The sequence below is a fragment of the Pseudochaenichthys georgianus genome, unplaced genomic scaffold, assembly GCF_902827115.2.
Source record: "Pseudochaenichthys georgianus unplaced genomic scaffold, fPseGeo1.2 scaffold_686_arrow_ctg1, whole genome shotgun sequence".
NCBI lineage: Eukaryota > Metazoa > Chordata > Actinopteri > Perciformes > Channichthyidae > Pseudochaenichthys > Pseudochaenichthys georgianus.
In genome coordinates, this window is record NW_027263240.1 from 1 (window position 1) to 20,000 (window position 20,000).

The 20,000-nt window shown below is 42.5% G+C and overlaps 1 protein-coding gene across 1 annotated transcript in view; it reads right to left on the reverse strand.

Annotated features, from left to right (window-relative positions):
- Positions 1-751: 751 nt before the first annotated feature.
- The window catches only part of LOC117443845 (receptor-type tyrosine-protein phosphatase T-like), a gene marked incomplete at both ends in the record, with an annotated part of 95,357 nt that continues 76,108 nt past the window's right edge, over positions 752-20,000 (reverse strand). Inside the window, one exon of the mRNA XM_034079667.1 lies at positions 752-953. Within this exon, the coding sequence (XP_033935558.1) occupies positions 752-953 (202 nt within the window). The remainder of the gene's footprint in view (positions 954-20,000) is intronic.

Below are 20,000 nucleotides of genomic sequence, written 5' to 3' on the forward strand. Positions count from 1 at the left end.
TAAACTAGTACTTTTGGCAAAAATATAAAATGTATGATAAAATAAACTAAAGTTAAGGTCCTCAATAAGAAGAAACAATAATAAAAGACATCCTGTGAAGAAGATGCAATCAGATATGCCATTTAGGAATGGATTATTAGAGAAAGGTACATTTTTAAAAAGTGAGAAAAAGATAGGAAGAGAGACAGAGAGGAAGAAAGAGACTACAGTGTCTGAAGGGTGAGTAAGAGAAATAAAGGGCAAAGAGAGACGACAAAGAAGAAAAAGGTGAAGGGTTGTTATTTTGAATCAATCATTCTGTCATTTGAACAACAAGGAACACCCTTCACAAAATAATAGAGTCCTCTTGTTCCACAATGAAGAAATGCTTCAACATGGGCGGGGACTATTACAGTTCTTGCCACCAAAGTTGAAGGTTTTTCTTTTCTTTGGAGGTGCCATTGACATTTGCTATGTGCTGAGGCAGGTGACAACAGAGGGACACACACGTAGTGGAACAAGTCAGACTAACAAAGGCACAAACAACAAATAGACAGAAAGGTACATCCATGGAGAAACTGACATACCAAGCCACCGCCTGGCCAACAAAACAAGCCTCCAGCGTCTCCTGTATCGGATTGTGTCGTTATAAGAAGTGACAACATGTCTTGGTTTGATTTGAGAGCAAAGATCAAACAAATGTCACCACCAAATAACGGACAGACAAATAGCTAATGATTTACTGAATGATTTCACATGCAAGTATTCGTACCTGCTATCTTGGTGCTGATGCGGGTGGTGACTGGTGGCCCGAAGCCCTTGTTGGTGGAGGCTTTGAGGGTGAAGAAGTACGTGGTTCCCGGGTAGAGGCCTACGAACAGATGATGGGTCTCGTTCCTCAGCTTGAACACCCGTCCCCTCTGGGTGGTCAGATCAGCGCTGGGGTCAAATGAGCTCAAGGCCTTGTAGGTAATCTTTAGGAGAGAGGAGACAAACAGTGTAATAGATATTTAAGCTTAACTCTGTTTTGTGTAATACATTTACTTTTCTTCATTCCATTTTAGTTTTGGTTTTGCAGATAATGTATTGTCACTCTCGACAAGACCTTGTACTGCTTAGGGCTTACATCAGCTCTCTCCAAGGTAAAAGCAATACTTGACTAAATTGTTGGTCATAGAAGCAGTCACTTCAGAAGCATTGTTTTCACAAAGCTAATGTTTTATTATAAGCTATAATGCAGTAAATATAATTTATGTGAGTTAATATTTCACAAACTTTGTGCATAATATAGAATGTTTTTTACGTAGAGCTTACAACCTGGTATAACCTACTCTGTTATTGGCAACATTATAGTATAGTGTACAAAATGTAATATTTATTTAAGTTGTATGTGTTTTTAAGAAAGACTTGATTTTATATCTCACTCAACCATAGCCGCGTTCACACTGCGGTACTTTTCCCACAAAGGTTCATGCGAACTTAGTTCATGATCGCGTTCACACCAAAAAGAGCCGGTACTAAAAGTAGTTCATGCGAACCTTTTTACCCCCTCGAAAGTCCCTGCTCTCTAGCAGGGACTTTCGAGCGGCTCTTTTTTGAGAAAAGAGCTATATTCCTGATTGGCTGGGCGAATTGCAAACCACGCCCCGTAAAACTCCCAAAAGGTTTTGTGAAGCCGCCATTTTATTATCCTAGCATTAGCATTATTAGCATTAGCATTAGCCCAGCGCAGAAACGCAGAGAGACTAACTTATGGCAACACAAAATAAAACATGGGAGCGGTGGAGATGAGGAGGTGTCGGCGTTCTGGCGATTTACTCGGAAGGCTTCAGTAGAAGGGGACTTCCGGCCGGGGACTTTGGGCGGCAGTATACACCGTGAAGTGGTTTGCGGCCTGCCAGTAAACCCAAAGCAGAAGAAGAAGAAGTGCCGTCAGCGGCTTCATTTGCCTAATCCACCCCCATGGACTTTTTCTGGTGTGAACGCGATCTGTACTTAGTTCATGCGAACTAAAGAGTTCGCATGAACTAAGTTCGCATGAACCTTTGTGGGAAAAGTACGGCTTATGTGACTCTTGTAGCAGCCCGTTAACATCCACGTGTGTGCGGCAGAGCACCACTAAAGCCATTCTGCTGCACTGAAAACATTGAAAGTGGTGCAATCAGTTATTATTGGTCTGTAAAGTGCCATGGTATGAACAGTTGTTGTGGCCAACGTGTAACAAGTGTCCTAACCCTTACCACTTTGCCATCCATTTGCACTGTTGGTCAATCAATTCATTGTTAGGACTTTTGTGGCCACCGTATTTTCCACAACTGATGGAAGAGAGTTGAGTGTGAACCAAAATAAGTTCAGGTTTAAAAGAATAATACCACAGTTACTCTTTATATCAGTAGTTTCATCAATCCTAATCTCTTGAACAGCCAGAATGTTTAACACTTGATAATTAAACTAGATTTTGAGACAAACTAAAGGTCACATGACTGCTCAGCTCTTGCATTACCTTGGTGAATTGAACAATATTCATGTCTTTCTTGGCAATATTATATCCATTTCATTTACAGTTTTCAAAACAAGTTTGACCTCCCAAACACCTCCTGTCTGATCTGACAAACTAATCAAACATCTGTTAAATGGTCATTTCAACAAAAATCTATTTTGGAGTTGAAGTGATGTGTGGCCCTTTGCTACAGGTCAGGGATTCACCACATGATCTCCACTTTGAGGCTGGAACAAATTGAGCAAATCGACCCGTGGCCACTAAACTGGCAGAGGCACTTCAATAGTCATTCTTTCAAAATAACTGTCAGTGTCTGTCGAGATGTTACTGCTGGCAAGTTCCAACGACGCACAACTGTCAATGACTGCGCACACGGAAACACCAGAACAAACAGTCACGCAGTAAAACACTGGAGGACAGCAGTCGTTGTGAATGACAGTCATTACAAAAAGAGTCAAACACATTCATAGCAGTTCAAACCCAAACGCAGTTTAGCCCTTCATAGCGCATGTGTGTCTTTTTCTGTCAACATATCTGAGTGCATTTCAGTTTTTCATCCAGCCCTCTGGTGAAAATAAAAATACAAGATATAAACAGTGTGAAGGCAAGGTGAGAATGAGTGAGGGAGGTACGGAAAAATAATTGATAAAACAGAGATAGACAACATGAATGAACCAGAAGGCACTCGCTGGAGCGGAAACCGCCACCAACGCAAAGGGAAACAAACAACTTCCAGGGCTGCTGCCTCTGGATCGGCTCATGTGTCCTGCTGTTTGTCTTCCAGGTTAGATTTCTTGAGATAACAGAAAGTTCCCAGAAGAATACGTATCCACCTGCATGAGTGGAGCATCAATACGACTGTATGCTTACAAAAACAGAACATATCCAAAAAACGACATATCTTACTCTCAACCCCACCAATCGTATCCAAATGTATTGGTTATCATCTGGGATATTATAGCTATCAATAGATAGATGAACCCTTCTCTCAGTCCACAAAGGCCAACCTGCCACAGGAAGGATATATCTGAAGACAGTGTTTCCATTCATGGAATAACAAGTGTTTAAGATGGAGGTTTGTGTAAAATGGGCACTTTGGAGGCTGGAGGTAATATGTGTGTGTACGGTAAGTGTGTGAATCTGAGGCGGTGAGTCGGTGGGAGGAAGATCTCAGGCTTCACACTCACGGACGTCGGGCGGCCCTCATCTCTCCATTAGCGGACTCAAATGGAAAGCAGTGACAGCTGGGTGCCTCACTTTGACTAGGCCTGCAGGCTGAAGTGGTGATGTGCCAATGTGTGACTATGTGTGAGGGTGTGTTAGAGAGAGAGAAAGAAGAAGCAATAGGAAATCCAAAGATGAAGATGCAAAGAAAAGAAAGACATGAATAAAGAAACTGGAGTGAGATACAGTGGAAACAAACCTCTATTGCACTAGATGTGGATGTTCTGGTACCAGAGACAGGTACTGTAAGGTAGTGGCCAGGAAACGTGTTTAATGTCTGATTTCACAGACGCTACATTCAAACGTTGCATCAGTGGTGAATTATCTGTGCTGATAGATGTAATGTGTTTGTATTGTATTCATAGGAGATAAAAACAGCTCAATGAGCATTTCAGTTAATTTCATTGCCTTAGGTTTTGGTTCATGTATCTTCTGATACTCATAAACCATTGCTTGGGGTATTTTGTTGGAGGTTATTCTGGATAACTTTGTGTTAGAGAACTTGAGGGCGATTCACAATAGCTGCCATTAAAATGGCTGTCCTCCTTGCTAAAGGAATCTAAAGAGATCAAGGCCCCTAGTTCCACATGAGTGTATAGAGCTATGATGGGTAAGTCTTTATTCTCAAAGTGCATACATGAAAGATATTTGTCCAGTTTAGGATTTGGAGCAGCTGAAGCTCATGCGGTCCTTGAGAAGGACAGTCGTGCCTTCCAGTATGTGTGTGAAGGTGAGCTTTGGACAAACACATTCAGCAAAAGTGAATTATGTAATGCATTCGGAGTGCACAATGTTCAAATTATTTAAAATTTGACGTCAATTGAAGCTGATACTTTAACTCACAACCAATCCGATTACGGCTGTATGAAGCGGCGTAAACTAGCAAAGGGTAACAGTTAGGGCTGCTCAATTAATCGTATTTTAATCGCAATTACGATTTTGACTTGCAACGATTATGAAAACAACATAATTTTATTATTATTATTATTATTTTTATTTGTTTTCAGTTGAGTTATACTTAAAGTTCAGGGTAATCAACTGTTACAAACATATTATTCACATTTCTTTTTTCAATAAATGGATGTTTTCAAAGTAAATGGACAATCGTTTTTAATAATTGTGATTTCAATTATTAACCCAAATAATCGAGATTATGATTTTTGCCATAATCGAGCAGCCCTAGTAACAGTAGGATATAATCCAGCTTTATTTACGGCAATGCTCTGTGCCAAACCTTGTAAGCAATGAGTACATTGCTTATCATATGAAGGCAGCTTCATTCAGCGAGTAAGTGGCCTTGTTCAAATGAAGTTCTACGATACAAAGTCTTCCTTTATTGTCCTTCTGTTTATTTGCCGGTGCTAAGAAAGTAAAACAATGATATAAGATATTCTATAAGTTATCTTCTTTACTTTCCAACAAGTCCCCGGGGACAACACAGACAGACAACTAAAGGTGCTTGGAAGGAACTTGGGACGAAACCTTCATCCGACAGAAGTCTGCAGTCCAAAATGCAGAACAGAACAGCTGACGTCTCCCAGGCCTCACAGTTGGCCTGGCTGGTGGAATAAAACACGTTAAATCAATAGCTATTTATACAGACTGGGACTTGGGGGCTAGAACAATAAAATATCATCTATTTCATCTACGCTGCAGTTTTGCTTTGCACATCGATGGCTGTTATTTTATAAGTCATGAATGGCTCTGTATCTTTTATGGGCTTAACGCTCTCTCGCTCTCTTGCTTTTACCCACTCCCTCTTCCCTTTTTCTTTCCATATTATATGGTGGACACATTATTACTGTTGTGTCAGTCTTTCCATCGAGTTTACCTTTTTTGGTACACCCCTCTATTTCTCCACTATTACATCAATTTGAGTTTGGGTCATAAAGCTCAGGTCTCTCTTTGTACCCCTCCTTCCTCTGTCTTTCCCCTTCTCTCCATTGGAATCGGTAGAGCCATAAAGCTCAGGTTGTTTTATTGGTCAATGAAAAGGCAGGCACGCAGCGGGGCAGTGCGTCTTGGGGAATAGAGTGCGAGTCTGTGAGGGATAACTCACCGGAGGGCTGACGATTGAATTTGTGTGTAAGTCGAAGAAAGTAAAAAAAAAGCTTAATAATAGGTTTTTTTTAAAGAGGAAAGAACATAACAAAAAAAAAGATACAAAAAATGATACAAAAAAAAAGAAATTTGATAAAAAAAACTCAAGATAATGTCACAGTACTGCTTCCTAGTGTGCTGATTCTCAGGCTTATGTTTGCATTTTGTTTCTCTGCTTTAATGTTCAAAAAGCTCTTTCTTGTTCTCATGCTGCAGCACCTCTTTTCACCCTCAACCATTTAGAGATGTCTGTACATAGTGGTACAAAGTGATCATTGTGTTACATAGAGATGTGGGAAAATCCCCCAAATTATAATAGGGCGTTTTAAAAAAATGAGGTATATAATAATAATAATAAATGGAATTTATAAAGCGCCTACATGGTGGACAGACAAAACAACAAGAAATAAAATCAAATAAAGGAAGCCGGGGGACCAGGAAAGGACTAGGGTCCGAAGGCCACGGTGAACAGGTGTGTTTTCAGTGAGGATTTGAAGATGTCCAGTGAGGCAGCGTTCCGGATCTCGGGAGGAAGTGCATTCCAGAGGGTGCGGGCCGCAACACTGAACGCCCTGTCACCAACAGTACGAAGGCGAGAGCTTTAAATGGAAGATTTAAAGTGATGTTTAAATCTTTTAAAATCTTCAAGTTTAAAACTCAGTTAATGCTCATTCACTGGAGCTTCCACAAACAACAATCAACTTAATTATTACATTCAAATGAAGTTCATTATTCAAGTTTACATTCACTTTGGATAATAACACGGGAGAAATGAGCGGAAGCGCTCTCTTTTCCTCTCTCTCTCTCTCTCTCTCTCCTCTGACAGCCTGTCAGTATCTCATGCAGCTCACTGATCCAGTACTGAGTGAAGAATAAATATATTTATAACTAGTTTAACTTGTTCCAGAGGTAGATGAAAAGTGTGTTAGGTCTAACTCGTAGTGTGTGTGTTGCTCCGCTCACCGGTCCGTCACAGCGGGCGGAGCTGCAGGATTTCTGCTTCACACACTTTGCATTCCGCTATTTTATTTTCATTTTCGGACACCTTAAAATAATGCCAGACCGGTGAAGCCATTTTGGAGAACTTGTTTTGCCGCACACAGAGAAAAGTGTCATGTATTTTACGTCATGCGATCGGCTCTCGCGATCGGCATGTTTCGAGAGCACCGATCGATCGGTAGAGAGTGAGTATCGGCCGATCTCGATCGGTGACCGATCGATCGGAGCATCCCTAGTGTTATCATCATTACATCTTAAAACATCTGCAATGCATTAACATGTACAACTACAGACGTTATGGTCTGTCTAAAAAGACAAAGCAATTGTCAACAAAAATAGGCAAAGGTGTATTTTTAGAACTGTCATTGCAAGTTATAATAAACCCATTACAGTGGTGCCGTATTGGAAAGAATGGCAATAAACACTGTTCTGTTGTATGTGTGTATGCAAGTGTGTGTGTGTGTGCGTGCGTGCGTGTGTGTGTGTGTGTGTGTGTGTGTGTGTGTGTGTGTGTGTGTGTGTGTGTGTGTGTGTGTCACCTACCACTGCCTCTGTTTGTCCATGCATGAGATTGATGCTGGTGAATATTAGAAGCCGTAGCTTTTACCTAGCAGCCCTCTTCATCAAACACACCACTGCTGCTGTGTGTGTGTGTGTGTGTGTGTGTGTGTGTGTGTGTGTGTGTGTGTGTGTGTGTGTGTGTGTGTGTGTGTGTGTGTGTGCACGGTAAGCATTTTGAGCTGCAGCCAAGTTGTATGGAAATAAACAATGTTTACGAGGCGGCGTTGTGAGATCGGTGTTGTAGAAATGCTATTTCATTTCACTTTTGTCATTTTCCATAGTTTATTCTCTGCGGCTGTGCTTCATTCCTCACATTCTCAGTGTCGCTGTTCTCTGTCATGTTAATTAAGTAGGAAGTGTGTAAGGTGTTTGTTCTTTCTGTTCCGTTTTATTTTGTTACTATTATTCACTTGAATACACTTTCCATGTGTTGACCACCTCTCTACTTTGGAAGCATGGAGTAAGCCTTTCATCCAGAGCAGATGAAAGCCCAATAACTCAATGGAGTTGGTTTAACTTTCTGCCCCTAACTTTTGTCGTTCAATTGACAATCACTGTGAAACATTATCTATAATATCCATCCAGTTTTGCACATTACTACATATTCGAATCAGCAAATGTGTTTTGCCCTTTGATTGGTCATCTCTATATGGCACTTAGTCGCATATAACCGTTGTCTTCTTTCTTCTATATACTGAGGATCCATTGTTCGAATTGTAAAGGCTATGCATTCCTTTAACCTGCATGTTAAAACATATCCATGAGATAAAAGTGATTCTATGTGTCCTAAACTGACAACACACAACAAGATGATGCATATTATGGGTTGAAAAAGGATCCTTTATTGACACCACTATACTTTAACGGCAATAAAATCCGCTCTTCACTCATGCACTCATACACAAGGCAGAACACAGTGCATTCAGGTGCTTCGTTCTTTTAACTGACACTCCACAATTAAGTGAGTGTTTGATGGCCTGCCAGCATGTTTGGAGGATTTCTGGCTATGATCCGGACCACAAGGGAGTGACATGCTTGCATTGTACTCAGAACAGAGAACACTGCCTTTTTTGGTTCTTCTGAAAATCTGTGAAATAGGAAGTAAGAATACATTCATCCATGTGTGCTTTCTTTGTTCACCTTTTAATAATAATAATAATAATAATAATAATTTCAATTTATATAGCGCCTTTCACGAAACCCAAGGACGCTTTACAATGGGAAGTAACAAAACAAAAGGTAATAATAATCATACAGAGCAATAGCAGGAAATAAGTGACTGTATATTAGTTGAGGCCAAAGGCCTGAGTGAACAGATGGTGTTTGAGGTGTTTTTTGAAGGTGTCCAGAGTGTCTGCATTCCTGATTGCAGAGGGCAGAGAATTCCAGAGGGTGGGGGCTGCGACACTGAAGGCTCTGTTGCCAAATGTTTTCAGCTTGGAGCGCTGGATGGAGAGCAGCCTTTTGTCAGAGGACCGCAGGTGACGAGAGGGGGTGTAGGGCTGAAGGAGGTTAGAGATGTAAGCAGGGGCTAGGGAGTGGAGAGATTTGTAGGTTAGCAGGAGGAGTTTGTACTGGATGCGTGACTTGACCGGGAGCCAGTGAAGGTGGATGAGGGTAGGGGTGATGTGTTGCCAGGGCTTAGTGTGGGTGAGGAGCCTGGCTGCAGAGTTCTGGACGTACTGGAGCCTGTCCAGGGCTTTGCTGGTGACCCCGAACAGAACTCCATTGCAGTAGTCCAGACGAGAGGAGATGAAGGTATGAATGAATGTTTCTGCAACGGGGAGAGAGGGCCGGAGTCTGGAGATGTTTCGTAGGTGAAAGAAAGCAGTTTTGACAGTAGACCTGATGTGGGAGTTGAAGGTGAGGCTAGAGTCCAGAGTGACGCCCAGGCTGCGAACCTCAGGGGAAGGGTGGATGGAGCCGCCATCGATGGTGAGGAGCAGATCTCCAACCTTCCGGAGCAGTGTTTTTGGGGCCACAACCATGAGCTCTGTTTTGTTATTGTTGAGTTTAAGTCGATTTTTTGACATCCAGGCTTGGATGTCGCTGAGGGAGTTGACAAGTGACAGTGGGGGTAGCTGGGATGATGGATTGGTACTGATGTAGAGTTGGGTGTCGTCGGCATAGGAGTGGAAGTTGAGACCATGTCGGCGGATGATTTCACCGAGGGGGAGCATGTAGATGTTGAATAGAAGGGGGCCGAGCACTGAACCTTGCGGCACACCTTGGTTCACAGGGGCTGGGGGAGAGCTGGATTTTCCGATGGTCACAAACTGTTGCCTGTTGGAGAGGTAGGAATGGAACCAGGAGAGGGCTGTACCAGAGAGGCCAAGGTAGACGGATAGGCGGTTGAGTAGGATAGTGTGGGAGACTGTGTCGAATGCGGCGGAGATGTCCAGGAGGATGAGGATGCTGACGAGGCCTGAATCGGCGGCTATGAGGAGGTCATTGGTTATTTTAATAAGGGCCGTCTCTGTGCTGTGGTTGGATCTGAAGCCTGATTGGAAGGGTTCGTAGAACTCATGGTCGGACATATGATGGTGGAGCTGGGCAGCAACTGCTCTTTCCATGATCTTGCTAAGAAAAGGAAGGTTGAAGATCGGCCGGAAGTTGCTGGGGTCCTCGGGGTCCAGACCAGGTTTTTTGATGATGGGGGTGACAGCTGCTATCTTGAGGACGGCGGGAACCTTGCCTGATTCCAGGGAGGAGTTGATGATTTTAACAATGGTGGAGCAGAGAATGGGTAGGCAAGTTTTGACCAGGGCAGAGGGCATGGGGTCGAGGGAGCAGGTTGTAGCCTTAGCTTTTGAGACAAGTTTGGTAACCTGTGTGGCATCCACTGGTGCAAAGGAGGAGAGACAACATTGAGGCAGGTGTTGAGTTGAACGAACACTGACTGGAGGTGGTGTGGCATGTGGATGGGATGGGGCAGAGGCCTGGAGTTCCTGGTGGATGGAGTTGACTTTGTCCTCAAAGAAGTCAAGGAACCTGGTGCAAAGCTCGGGGGGGTCAATTGGGCGGAGTAGGCAGTTTATGGTGGAGAAGAGCATACGGGGGTGGTGTTGCTGGTCACCGATGAGTGAGGAGTAGTAGTGTGCCTTAGCTTTTGAGATGGCGTCCTTGTAGGATTTGACATGTTCTCTATATGCCTCCAGATGGACGGTGAGGCCAGATCTTTTGTGGAGCCGCTCCAGTTGGCGGCCAGAGGCTTTCATGGCACGGAGACTGGTGGTGAACCAGGGGGCTGAGTGGGTGAAGGAGACAGTGCGAGTAATGAGGGGGGAAAGTGAGTCGAGACTCAGGGAAAGAGCAGTGTTGTACTGGGCTACCAGTCTGTCAACCGAGGTGTCAGGAGGATCGGAGGCCAGGTGGCTAGCTATGAGGCTGGTTATGGCTGGTGTGCTCACTGATTTTAGGCTCCTGTAGGTGATTGTCCGCAGTACAAGCTATCTGGGGAGGGCGATAGGCACAGTGAACAGGATGGCATGATGGTCGGAGACAGCCAGGTTGAGGCACTGCAGGTGGGATGTAGTTGTGCCAGAGGTACATACCAAATCCAGGGTGTGGCCTTTGGCATGGGTGGGATCATGGACATGCTGTTCAAAATTGAAGCAGTCCAGAAGTGCCAGGAAGTCAGAGGCAAATGTGCAACTGGGTGAGTCCACATGAATGTTAAAGTCTCCAAGAAGGAGCGTAGATTGGGACATGGAGCAGATTGAGGTGAGTAGCTCAGATTGAGGTGAGTAGCTCAGATAGTTCCGACAGGAAGATGGCAGAGGCTTTGGGGGGGGCGATATATAAGAACAGCCTGGAGCTGTGCAGATCCAGATAAAGTGATCCGGTATCTTTGGTCAATTTCGTAGTATAGTTATTTAGATCTCTTAAGATGAAGTCACTAGACTCATTAGACTCATCTGTGCTGGTTTCAACTGCAATTGTGCTGCAGTCAGAGATATTAAATACAACGTTGGACTTGATAACGATACTACGAAATTGACCAAAGATACCAAATCAGCTCTAAGAAATGTATTTTGATATGCTCTGTCTTGCTCACTGCTAAGATAAACCTCTAGTAATCCCTGCAGGGAATGCAGGTGTATGTTTCCAATATGAAAGAGACAATTGTATACCACCTAGCATGCCCTCTAATGCTGAACGTTATAATTGTATAATAATAAAGAATGACCCAAAGTAAGAGGGGGTTCAATGCTTAACACAGCTGATGAAGAGCCTGAGACAGCAGGTCAACTTCATGCACTACGCTGCCTGAGCTCCCAGGCTAAATGTCTGCTGCCTGTACTGACAGAGCGAAAGAACTGAGCGGGGACAGATGTAGAGAATTAATAGAATGACTTGCTTAATAATTCTCCTTCACTTTGTATGTCCCACCCCCGGCTTGACAATCAGAAACAAAATGATAGTTTGAAAACCTTGAAAACCACTTATGTGTCCTCTTCTCCTCTCCTCTCCATGTAACCCGGCACCCTCCGCCTTGTTCGGTAACTCCGTAGGCTCCCATTGTCTTAAGTTGCAGAATGTCTGTTTTTAGAAGTTTCTATTTGGGACAGACTGTTCTCCTGCTTCCTGACTTTAAAATGTCAAGACATTCTGGGTCACTGTGAATAGAAAGGCAAACCAACACGACGGCAAATGCTATATTGTGTGCATACAATACCGCGTTCCAATTTCCCAAAGATAAGCTAACAGCAGAAATAAATAGCAACAGAAAGTCTGATAACATTGTGTGGCCACGCTGCATCTATTATTGCCATTGATTCTTGATAAGCAAACAGAAGAGACATTCGGAGGGAGGCGCGAGATGAGGACTAAATATAACCTAATACATTTTCCAGGCCATAGTACTGTTCTCTGAGAAAGAGACAGATATCAACTGAAAAGAAGGGAGATGCGCAGCAGCTCAACAATAATCAAGCTTCATAAATAGCCAGGCTGTTACTTGCTAACAAAGGCCTCAATCGCTAAATCAGGCGTCCAGAGGGAGGAACGGTAAGCTCTGGGAATGAAATGTAGCAACTGACAGGAAACAAGAGCTTTGGAAAGCGCTTGTTTCCTGTCAGTTGAAGCCAACTGCGACCGAAGTTCACATCAAAAGTATCAAAGAGTGCAGAAACTAGATCCACCCTGGAAGAGGTGATCAGAGATAAAGCGTTGAAAATCACAGCAGAATCCGCCGGTGGTGACAGTTTGACGGGAAACGGCCCGAACCGGCATGCGAGTGACACTGGTTTGACAGCCGCACAGCAACTTCCTGCCAGCAGAGTGGAGACGAGTGACAGCAACAGCACTCTCCCTCTAGATGCTAATGTGGGCCACGCATGCTTCCTCTGCTCTCACTCCTACATTACAAATCATCTGCTGACAAGCTATTCACCAAAGAGTGGCAGTGATTTACAAGAGGAAGGTTCCTGGCTTTTTTCCAACGTGTCAGCGAGGTCCACATTTTTTAAAAAGACACTCAGTTTGTGAGCAACTGTTTCTCTTGGAGTCTCATTGTTGTCATTTGTTCATTTTTGTTGTTTACTATTTTGTATTCATGTGTTAACAGGTTGGGGGAGTCTATATTCGTACATCATGTGTAACTAATCACAACACATGTAACAACTCTTAGCTTGTTTGTGTAAAGTACTATTTGGAAAGCAAAAAGCAAAAGGGCCGATCTTTCTCTAATTCAATGTTTATTTAGATTTGATATTGCTCTATCGACAAAGCAACTTAGTAAAGTGGAAATGTAATATACAAATATATTAAGAATAAACTGAACAGAGGCAGAACTGGCTGTACTGCTGGGAGCATGAAGGAGATACATATTACATAAAGAAATAAACCCAGCCGTGGTAGGCCAGGCCTCAGCACTGAGGGAGAAATATAAGGGGGAATATTAGAAAATGAAAATGAAGATGTGAGAGATAAAGATATCAAGGGAGGCATAACTGTTACGGCAGCCCACCGCTTACAAGGCTGGTTTGTTAGACTGTAGGGATCAAAGGGGTCCTGTGATTGGCTGGAGGGGGTGGAGGGGAGCTCTGGTTGGCTACAGGGCAGGACGTTGTTATGCCTGAGAGGTTAGAGCCTCGGGGGTTAATCGTGTGCGTGTGTGGGTTTGTGAGAGGGTGTTACCGGTAGGGGTCGGCGTCTAGATGGATAATCCTCTCTGACTATAGTGTGTGTGTGTGTGTGTGTGTGTGTGTGTGTGTGTGTGTGTGTGTGTGTGTGTGTGTGTGTGTGTGTGTGTGTGTGTGTGTGTGTGTGTGTGTGACAGAGTTGCTTCGCTGTGTTCAAAGTGTTTAAAGATAACTGTGCGTATTGCTGCTCATGTATTCATATGTATGTGAACATGACTTATTGTTTATACACTTGATGTGTTCTGCCTGTGATTGATTATTCTTGAATTAGTTGCAACAACTAACACACGATTATACAACTGAAGAAATGTTCCCTTCAAGAATAAAAGAGAAATAAAAGATCTGTCACAGTCTGCTTTCTCACTCACCTATGTTCTGCATTAACATTCCTTAGTCACCTGGGAGTCACACACACTCTCTCTCTCTCTCTCTCTCTCTCTCTCTCTCTCTCTCTCTCTCTCTCTCTCTCTCTCTGTTGCACCCATCAGCTCCATTAGTATTTAGGCCCACTTCACTTTCACCTCAGTGCCAGAGCGTACTTTGCAGCATGCCAGTCTTTCCCGCATTACCCTTCAGATTGCTCTCCCGGTTTCGACCCTGCCTGTCCCTGACCAGCCTGCCTCGCCTGCTCCCTGACCCGTGCTGTACCTGCGACTCCCGTCCTGCTTTCTCCTGGAACCCTCGCCTGTCCCCGACCAGCCCTTTGCCTCCTATCTGCCGTTTTGTCTCCTTCCAGCCTATTGCCTTCAATAAAGCTGATTACCGACTATCCCTGGTTTCCCGTGTTCTGCATGTTGGTCCTCAGCTCCTTTGTGACAATATCATAACGATTGTATGCCAATCAAAAGTGTATGGATAAAATAGCATATGTGAAGAAATGGGTGAAACTACGTGGGTTAGTATGCAGTGTTGGAAAGTACCTATACCTATAGAGTACTATACTTCAGGACAATTTCCATGTACTTCTTCTTTACTTGAGTTTATACATGTTCATCTACACTATTCCTGCACTCTTTGAACTCCACATGATTTCTTTGATAATGTCAGTTACTTTACAGCAACATATGGAAACATACATTATAAAGTATTGTTATAGTTTGTTATTATTCGCAACTTTATTGATGAATTCACAAGCTTCTCAGAAGTATCTACAAAGACGTTGAAATCAGTGTCCACATTGAAGTGGGGTATACACTAATGCAACCATAATCATGGTAATTATAATGAGTATAATAACTATAAAACATAAATAATATGAATTGGCTCATTCTGTTACGTTTGGTACATTACTTTAAGTATGCTTTGATGCTAACACTTCACTCTCGTATGATTTTGATGCAGGACTTTCTTGTATTTCTACAATGTAAAAACAAATTAAAAAGTGAAATATCTGAGCGAGTTATGATGTATAACTATATGCAACTATGGGTTTAATGCTCACAAAAGTACATATTACATAACCATATCTTTTATTTTATGCATTTTCTCAAATGTGCAGGAAAAAAGGGAATGATTAGATTTATTATTCCTCTCATCTATTAGATAAGGAATATCCTAACATAAACTGATCCGTTGACATTCTTGCCACGTTGACAACAAATATATAATATGTTCTTAGCGAGTCATATTGTGATAAAGAGTGTCTTTAGCTGATTCCCTACCAGTCAAGTTGTTGTGACATCACCTGAGAAGCACAACACGTAATGCACTGCTTTGAATCAAAACTGTTATTGTGTGTATTTGTTGTTTCTGAATATAAAAGCATTCTTAAAAACAGAACACAATATAGTGTAGCGTAACAAAAAGCTTCTCTGAAGTGGTGACAGACTTCCTGAATCCAACCAGAGGAGCACATCTCCTACTGAACTGTTGATTATAATTATTAGAGTACACTTCGCCCACTCCCCTCAGCTCCTGGTGTGCTGGGGAGGCTGCACCACACCGGGCTGTAATCAATATTTCACATGGACCCAAAGAGAGGAGAGCAGGCTGCATTACACGTGCACACAGGTGTAAGTGACACCGGGCCATTCCCCTGCAGGCCGAGAGGCAGAGTAAATGGGGTCAGCAGCTCAAGGACTTGAACGCCACACTAAATATAGTCCATTATTGACCGAAATGAAAACAATTCAGAGGAAGAGGAAGGTGAGGAGACGGAAGATGGGATGAGATTGCTTCTCAGTTGACGCTGTCTTTGGATTTTAAGAGTAGCAATTATTTCTGATCCACGTCCTTTCTACATGCAACACAGCAGCGCTTTGATTCTGTGTTGCTCTTTCCTTCTGCTCGTTGAGATCTTGAAGAAAAACAAACTCCTATATGCGTGTGTGTGTGTGTGTGTGTGTGTGTGTGTGTGTGTGTGTGTGTGTGTGTGTGTGTGTGTGTGTGTGTGTGTGTGAGCTGTATGCCTTCAGTCTTTTATCTGCTAGGGTAGTAAACACACACACACACACATCAAGTACTGCAGCCTCTGTGGAGATCTTCTCTTTCCAGTTTTAATCAGCGGTGTGTGTGTGTGTGTGTGTGTGTGTGTGTGTGTGTGTGTGTGTGTGTGTGTGTGTGTGTGTGTGTGTGTGTGTGTGAGTGTGTGTGTGTGTGCTCGAGTCTGACTCAAAGTGAACTAAGTAAGAGACGGTGTTACGCTTTGAGTCGTTGTCTTTGAGGTCAGACCCACAAACAAGCTTCTTGTCAGGAAACCCTTTCCTCAGCAGCGCAGTGGTCTTTGTTAAAGGCCACTCTGTGGTCCACGAGTAAAGAAAGGCTGACCTCGGTAAGAGGGAGAGAACGGGAATCTGCAGCACTGATTGCCAGGGTTTCCAATACACCAATTCAACCAGACGATATGTATTTCATTGTGTCTTATTATTTAATAAAAAAATAAATGTTAAAAAGCAATTACAATACAATAACAATGACACCTTTCCCCTCCATTGACTCCTTTAAAGACTCCTCTAAAGACTCCTCTGTGACCGGACTGTCCTGTGTCTGTTTGTCCCGCTGTAACCTGTCTCATGGTCCGTATTGTGAGCCTCTGTGTTACATGTTTGTAATCATTGTTCAATTGTTATTAATATAAGATACACTATATATATATATATTTTTTTAAAGTCAGTTTTAACGACTGACTTTTGAAGATCTGTCCACAAATACAAAAAAAAAGCTTCTTAGCTTGCTTTGCAATTAAAGCATTGTTTATTAATATACACAATAATGAATGAAGAAATCAATACTTGAAGTATTTATGAGTAAATAGATACATAAATACACATAGAAAATGAACTATCGAATTTAAGACATGCACTCAGTTTTTTTTATTTTATTGTCGTTTTCACAATGCTGTTTTGCTATTTGAATCTTTTAAATGTGCTTTATGAATACAATGATCTAGCCATGACATCGTTGAAATGGGCCAGAGGTGCCATTAATACCAGTCAACAAATAACCACGGCGCCAGTCTTCATCGGTGTAACAGCTGAATAATGTACTTCCATTCATAACAATGTATTCCAACTATCTTAAATGCGAAAGTATTTACAAGGCCATCCTTTTAAAACATTGATATTCCCAAATGAAACTTCAGTTGCTCGAGTTGGCACAGAAATCAGATAATAAGATCCTCGCTGTTTTTGAGTGGCCGTTGGGTTTCGCGGTGTCTTTAACTTCCTGTGTTGCACTGAAGTGAGCTGGGCCGCTTCTATCACCCAGTAAACAGTAAACACAATCAATAGAGAAATCACCTCAGGCGACCGCTCCCCTCCTAATGAGAACCAACCATCCCTCGGTTCAGAATCCAGTGATACGAAAAGAGAATGCAGCAACTGTATGTCTGCCATTTCTACAGAAAGCAACCGCTTGGAACAGAGTAACTGAATACCTGTCTGGTGGTCAGTCTTGGTGTGTGTGATTGATTAAAGGCCCTTCTTGAGGAAAGAGGAATGTTATTCACCCACCACACCAGACCAGCTACATACTGTACTCGTAGCCTATCGTTTAGTCTGTTGGATTAAACAGCCCCTGGGTTCGTCAGCAACACATTCTTAGAGTTCTTTACTCTGATCTCGTGCTGGATATTGAGCAGCTGGAGGGTTGAGTGCTTTGAAGTTTTCCTTTGACAAAATAGGTCATTACGGTTCAGTTGCATTTACTAAAACTCGGTTAAGGTTAGAGGAAGATCAGCCAACTGGTAGACCATAAACCACACTGACCTTGGTATGAGAAAGGACACAGACCAAAGTCGACTGTTTCCCTAGAGGTCTTTGAGCACAATACCTTTACTGAAGCTCAGTGGTTATTTCTACGGCTGAAGAACCACCAATGTCAGAACAAAGTTAACACTGGTCATTTTTATGAGGAATCATTAACAATCGATCAGTCCATTCCTGGTGGGACAAGTGTTGTTCACATATGGGACGTTTAACCCTTTGTTGAAGTTGATAAGTGATGTGGAGTGTGTCCAAAGAGAAGCTACATTGCACAGGACAGTACAAGTTACATCTTTAACTGTAGATTTGTTTAATATAACCTTCTTTATTCATCCTAAACAGAGAAAATCAATGTCCTCGGAAACAGACACTGAGACAACACCTCATCTTTTGAGCTGGTACTTGGGTTCAAACACGACAACCGTTGACTAGTTGTCAGACCAAAGGAGAACAAACTGCGATGGCATGATTTGCTTCAGTGCTTTATTGCAATCGATGTTACCGCCGGCATATGTTAGGCTCGCAGGGGTTAAGGAAGGTCTCTGCAGAGAGCAGCGGGGGGGTAACTGGCCCAGAGAACGGACCTGTAATGCCCTGATGGTGTGATGAGGCAATCAAAGAAGGGATTGACAAGGTTGTGACCTGTGTGCACCAGTGTGTGCTCGTCTGCTCTCAGTTCAGTGACTGTGTGTTATCCGAGGGGTCGGAGAGGGCAGGGAGCAGCGGGGCTTTCATGGTAAATAATCCAGGAGCATTGATCGTTTATTTTTAGCTTGATCTACAAATACATTTGCTTCACAGTTCTGTTTTATTATATTACTAGACTGTGTTTAAAAAAACATCCATTGCACGCACTGAATTTACTGAAACGTTGACTTCAATTACATTTACTATGTCAACAAAGGAAACATAATTGTATTAGGTTAGGTGAAAGGAATAGTATTAAGTTCAAATATTAGGTTCCACTTAATAGTATTGCTTTCAATAGTTAACGTTTCAGTTTTTTAGACCAACTGATTGTTTATATAGCTAACATGAACCTAAACATACTAATACAAATGATTATAAGTTGCTTCTGTTTTCAATCACAAGACATCTTGGTCATTTGATTTGTTTTGTTTTTAGTAAACCGATATTATCAATCCCCACGTGTAAGCCCTACATGCAGCTGAATCCCAACCAACAGCTTGCCCAGCAACTGAACTGCACCATGCCAGTTAAACACGATCAGAGTGAATATCCTGTATCACATTCTGTCTAATCTATTTCGCTCAGGAAACAAAGGATTTCAAATGAACCACTGTGTCCACTAGCCATGATGTCCGTTTCATCCCAAATGAGCCAGTCATTATCTTGGATTAGAGGTTTTTCAGTTTGACAAAAATGCCGCCTGCTTGGCCCTGAAAATGGAGGTTCGGATGGAATCATTTATCAGCGATGTGTTGGGGCTGGTGGACAGGTCTACTCTGTCGGGGGTAACTGTCAGCTAAGAATGAAATACAGATTCGATGAAGTGCCAATTAAAGCTAAATGTAAGAAGATAACAGTAACGTTAAATAAGTCTAATCTGGTTTTATCATGTTTTACCTGATCTCCAAAAATGGCTGGTTACTGTGAGCAGATTATTTGTTTAACTTTAAATCCAAATGGTAAATGTTGAATTAAGAAAACGGGACATAACACAACAGATTACAAGGCTTGATTATTCCATATTCTACAGACATGAATGTACAGTAAATATTTTTATTTTGGTGGCACGATTAAAAAAAACAAAGTTCACCGAGGATTAAGCACAAATATGGCGTTTTAAAAATAATTTCCTTCGCTACTACATCCATGGAAAAGACAGAGTAATATAGTTTTGATCACGTTTGTCCCCTATCCATCCATCACACTTCCTCCCTCTACTATTCGCCCCAGACATTATGTATCCTTCCTCATTTATGAATTTGACAGCAAGCAGTGAGAGGGGAGACAGGGTAAGGGGGGGATCGGTCCCTTTAGATCTCACCCAGATGTATCCTTTAATCCTGTAATTACCTGCAATTATAGTACCAGAAGCAAGGGATGAAGTGATCATATTGCACTCTGAATGAATGACTAATTTCGGACACATTTCCACTTAATACGTTTTATCTCCTCTCCCAGTTCTCGCTGTGTTCTTCTCATTCTCTTATCTCTCCTCAAGATTATTCACCTCCGCCAATCTATTCCTGTCATTGTCCTGGGTGTAATTCATCTGTTTTTTATCCTGAAAAGCCAGGGCAACAGAAGGAGAGAAAAACAGAG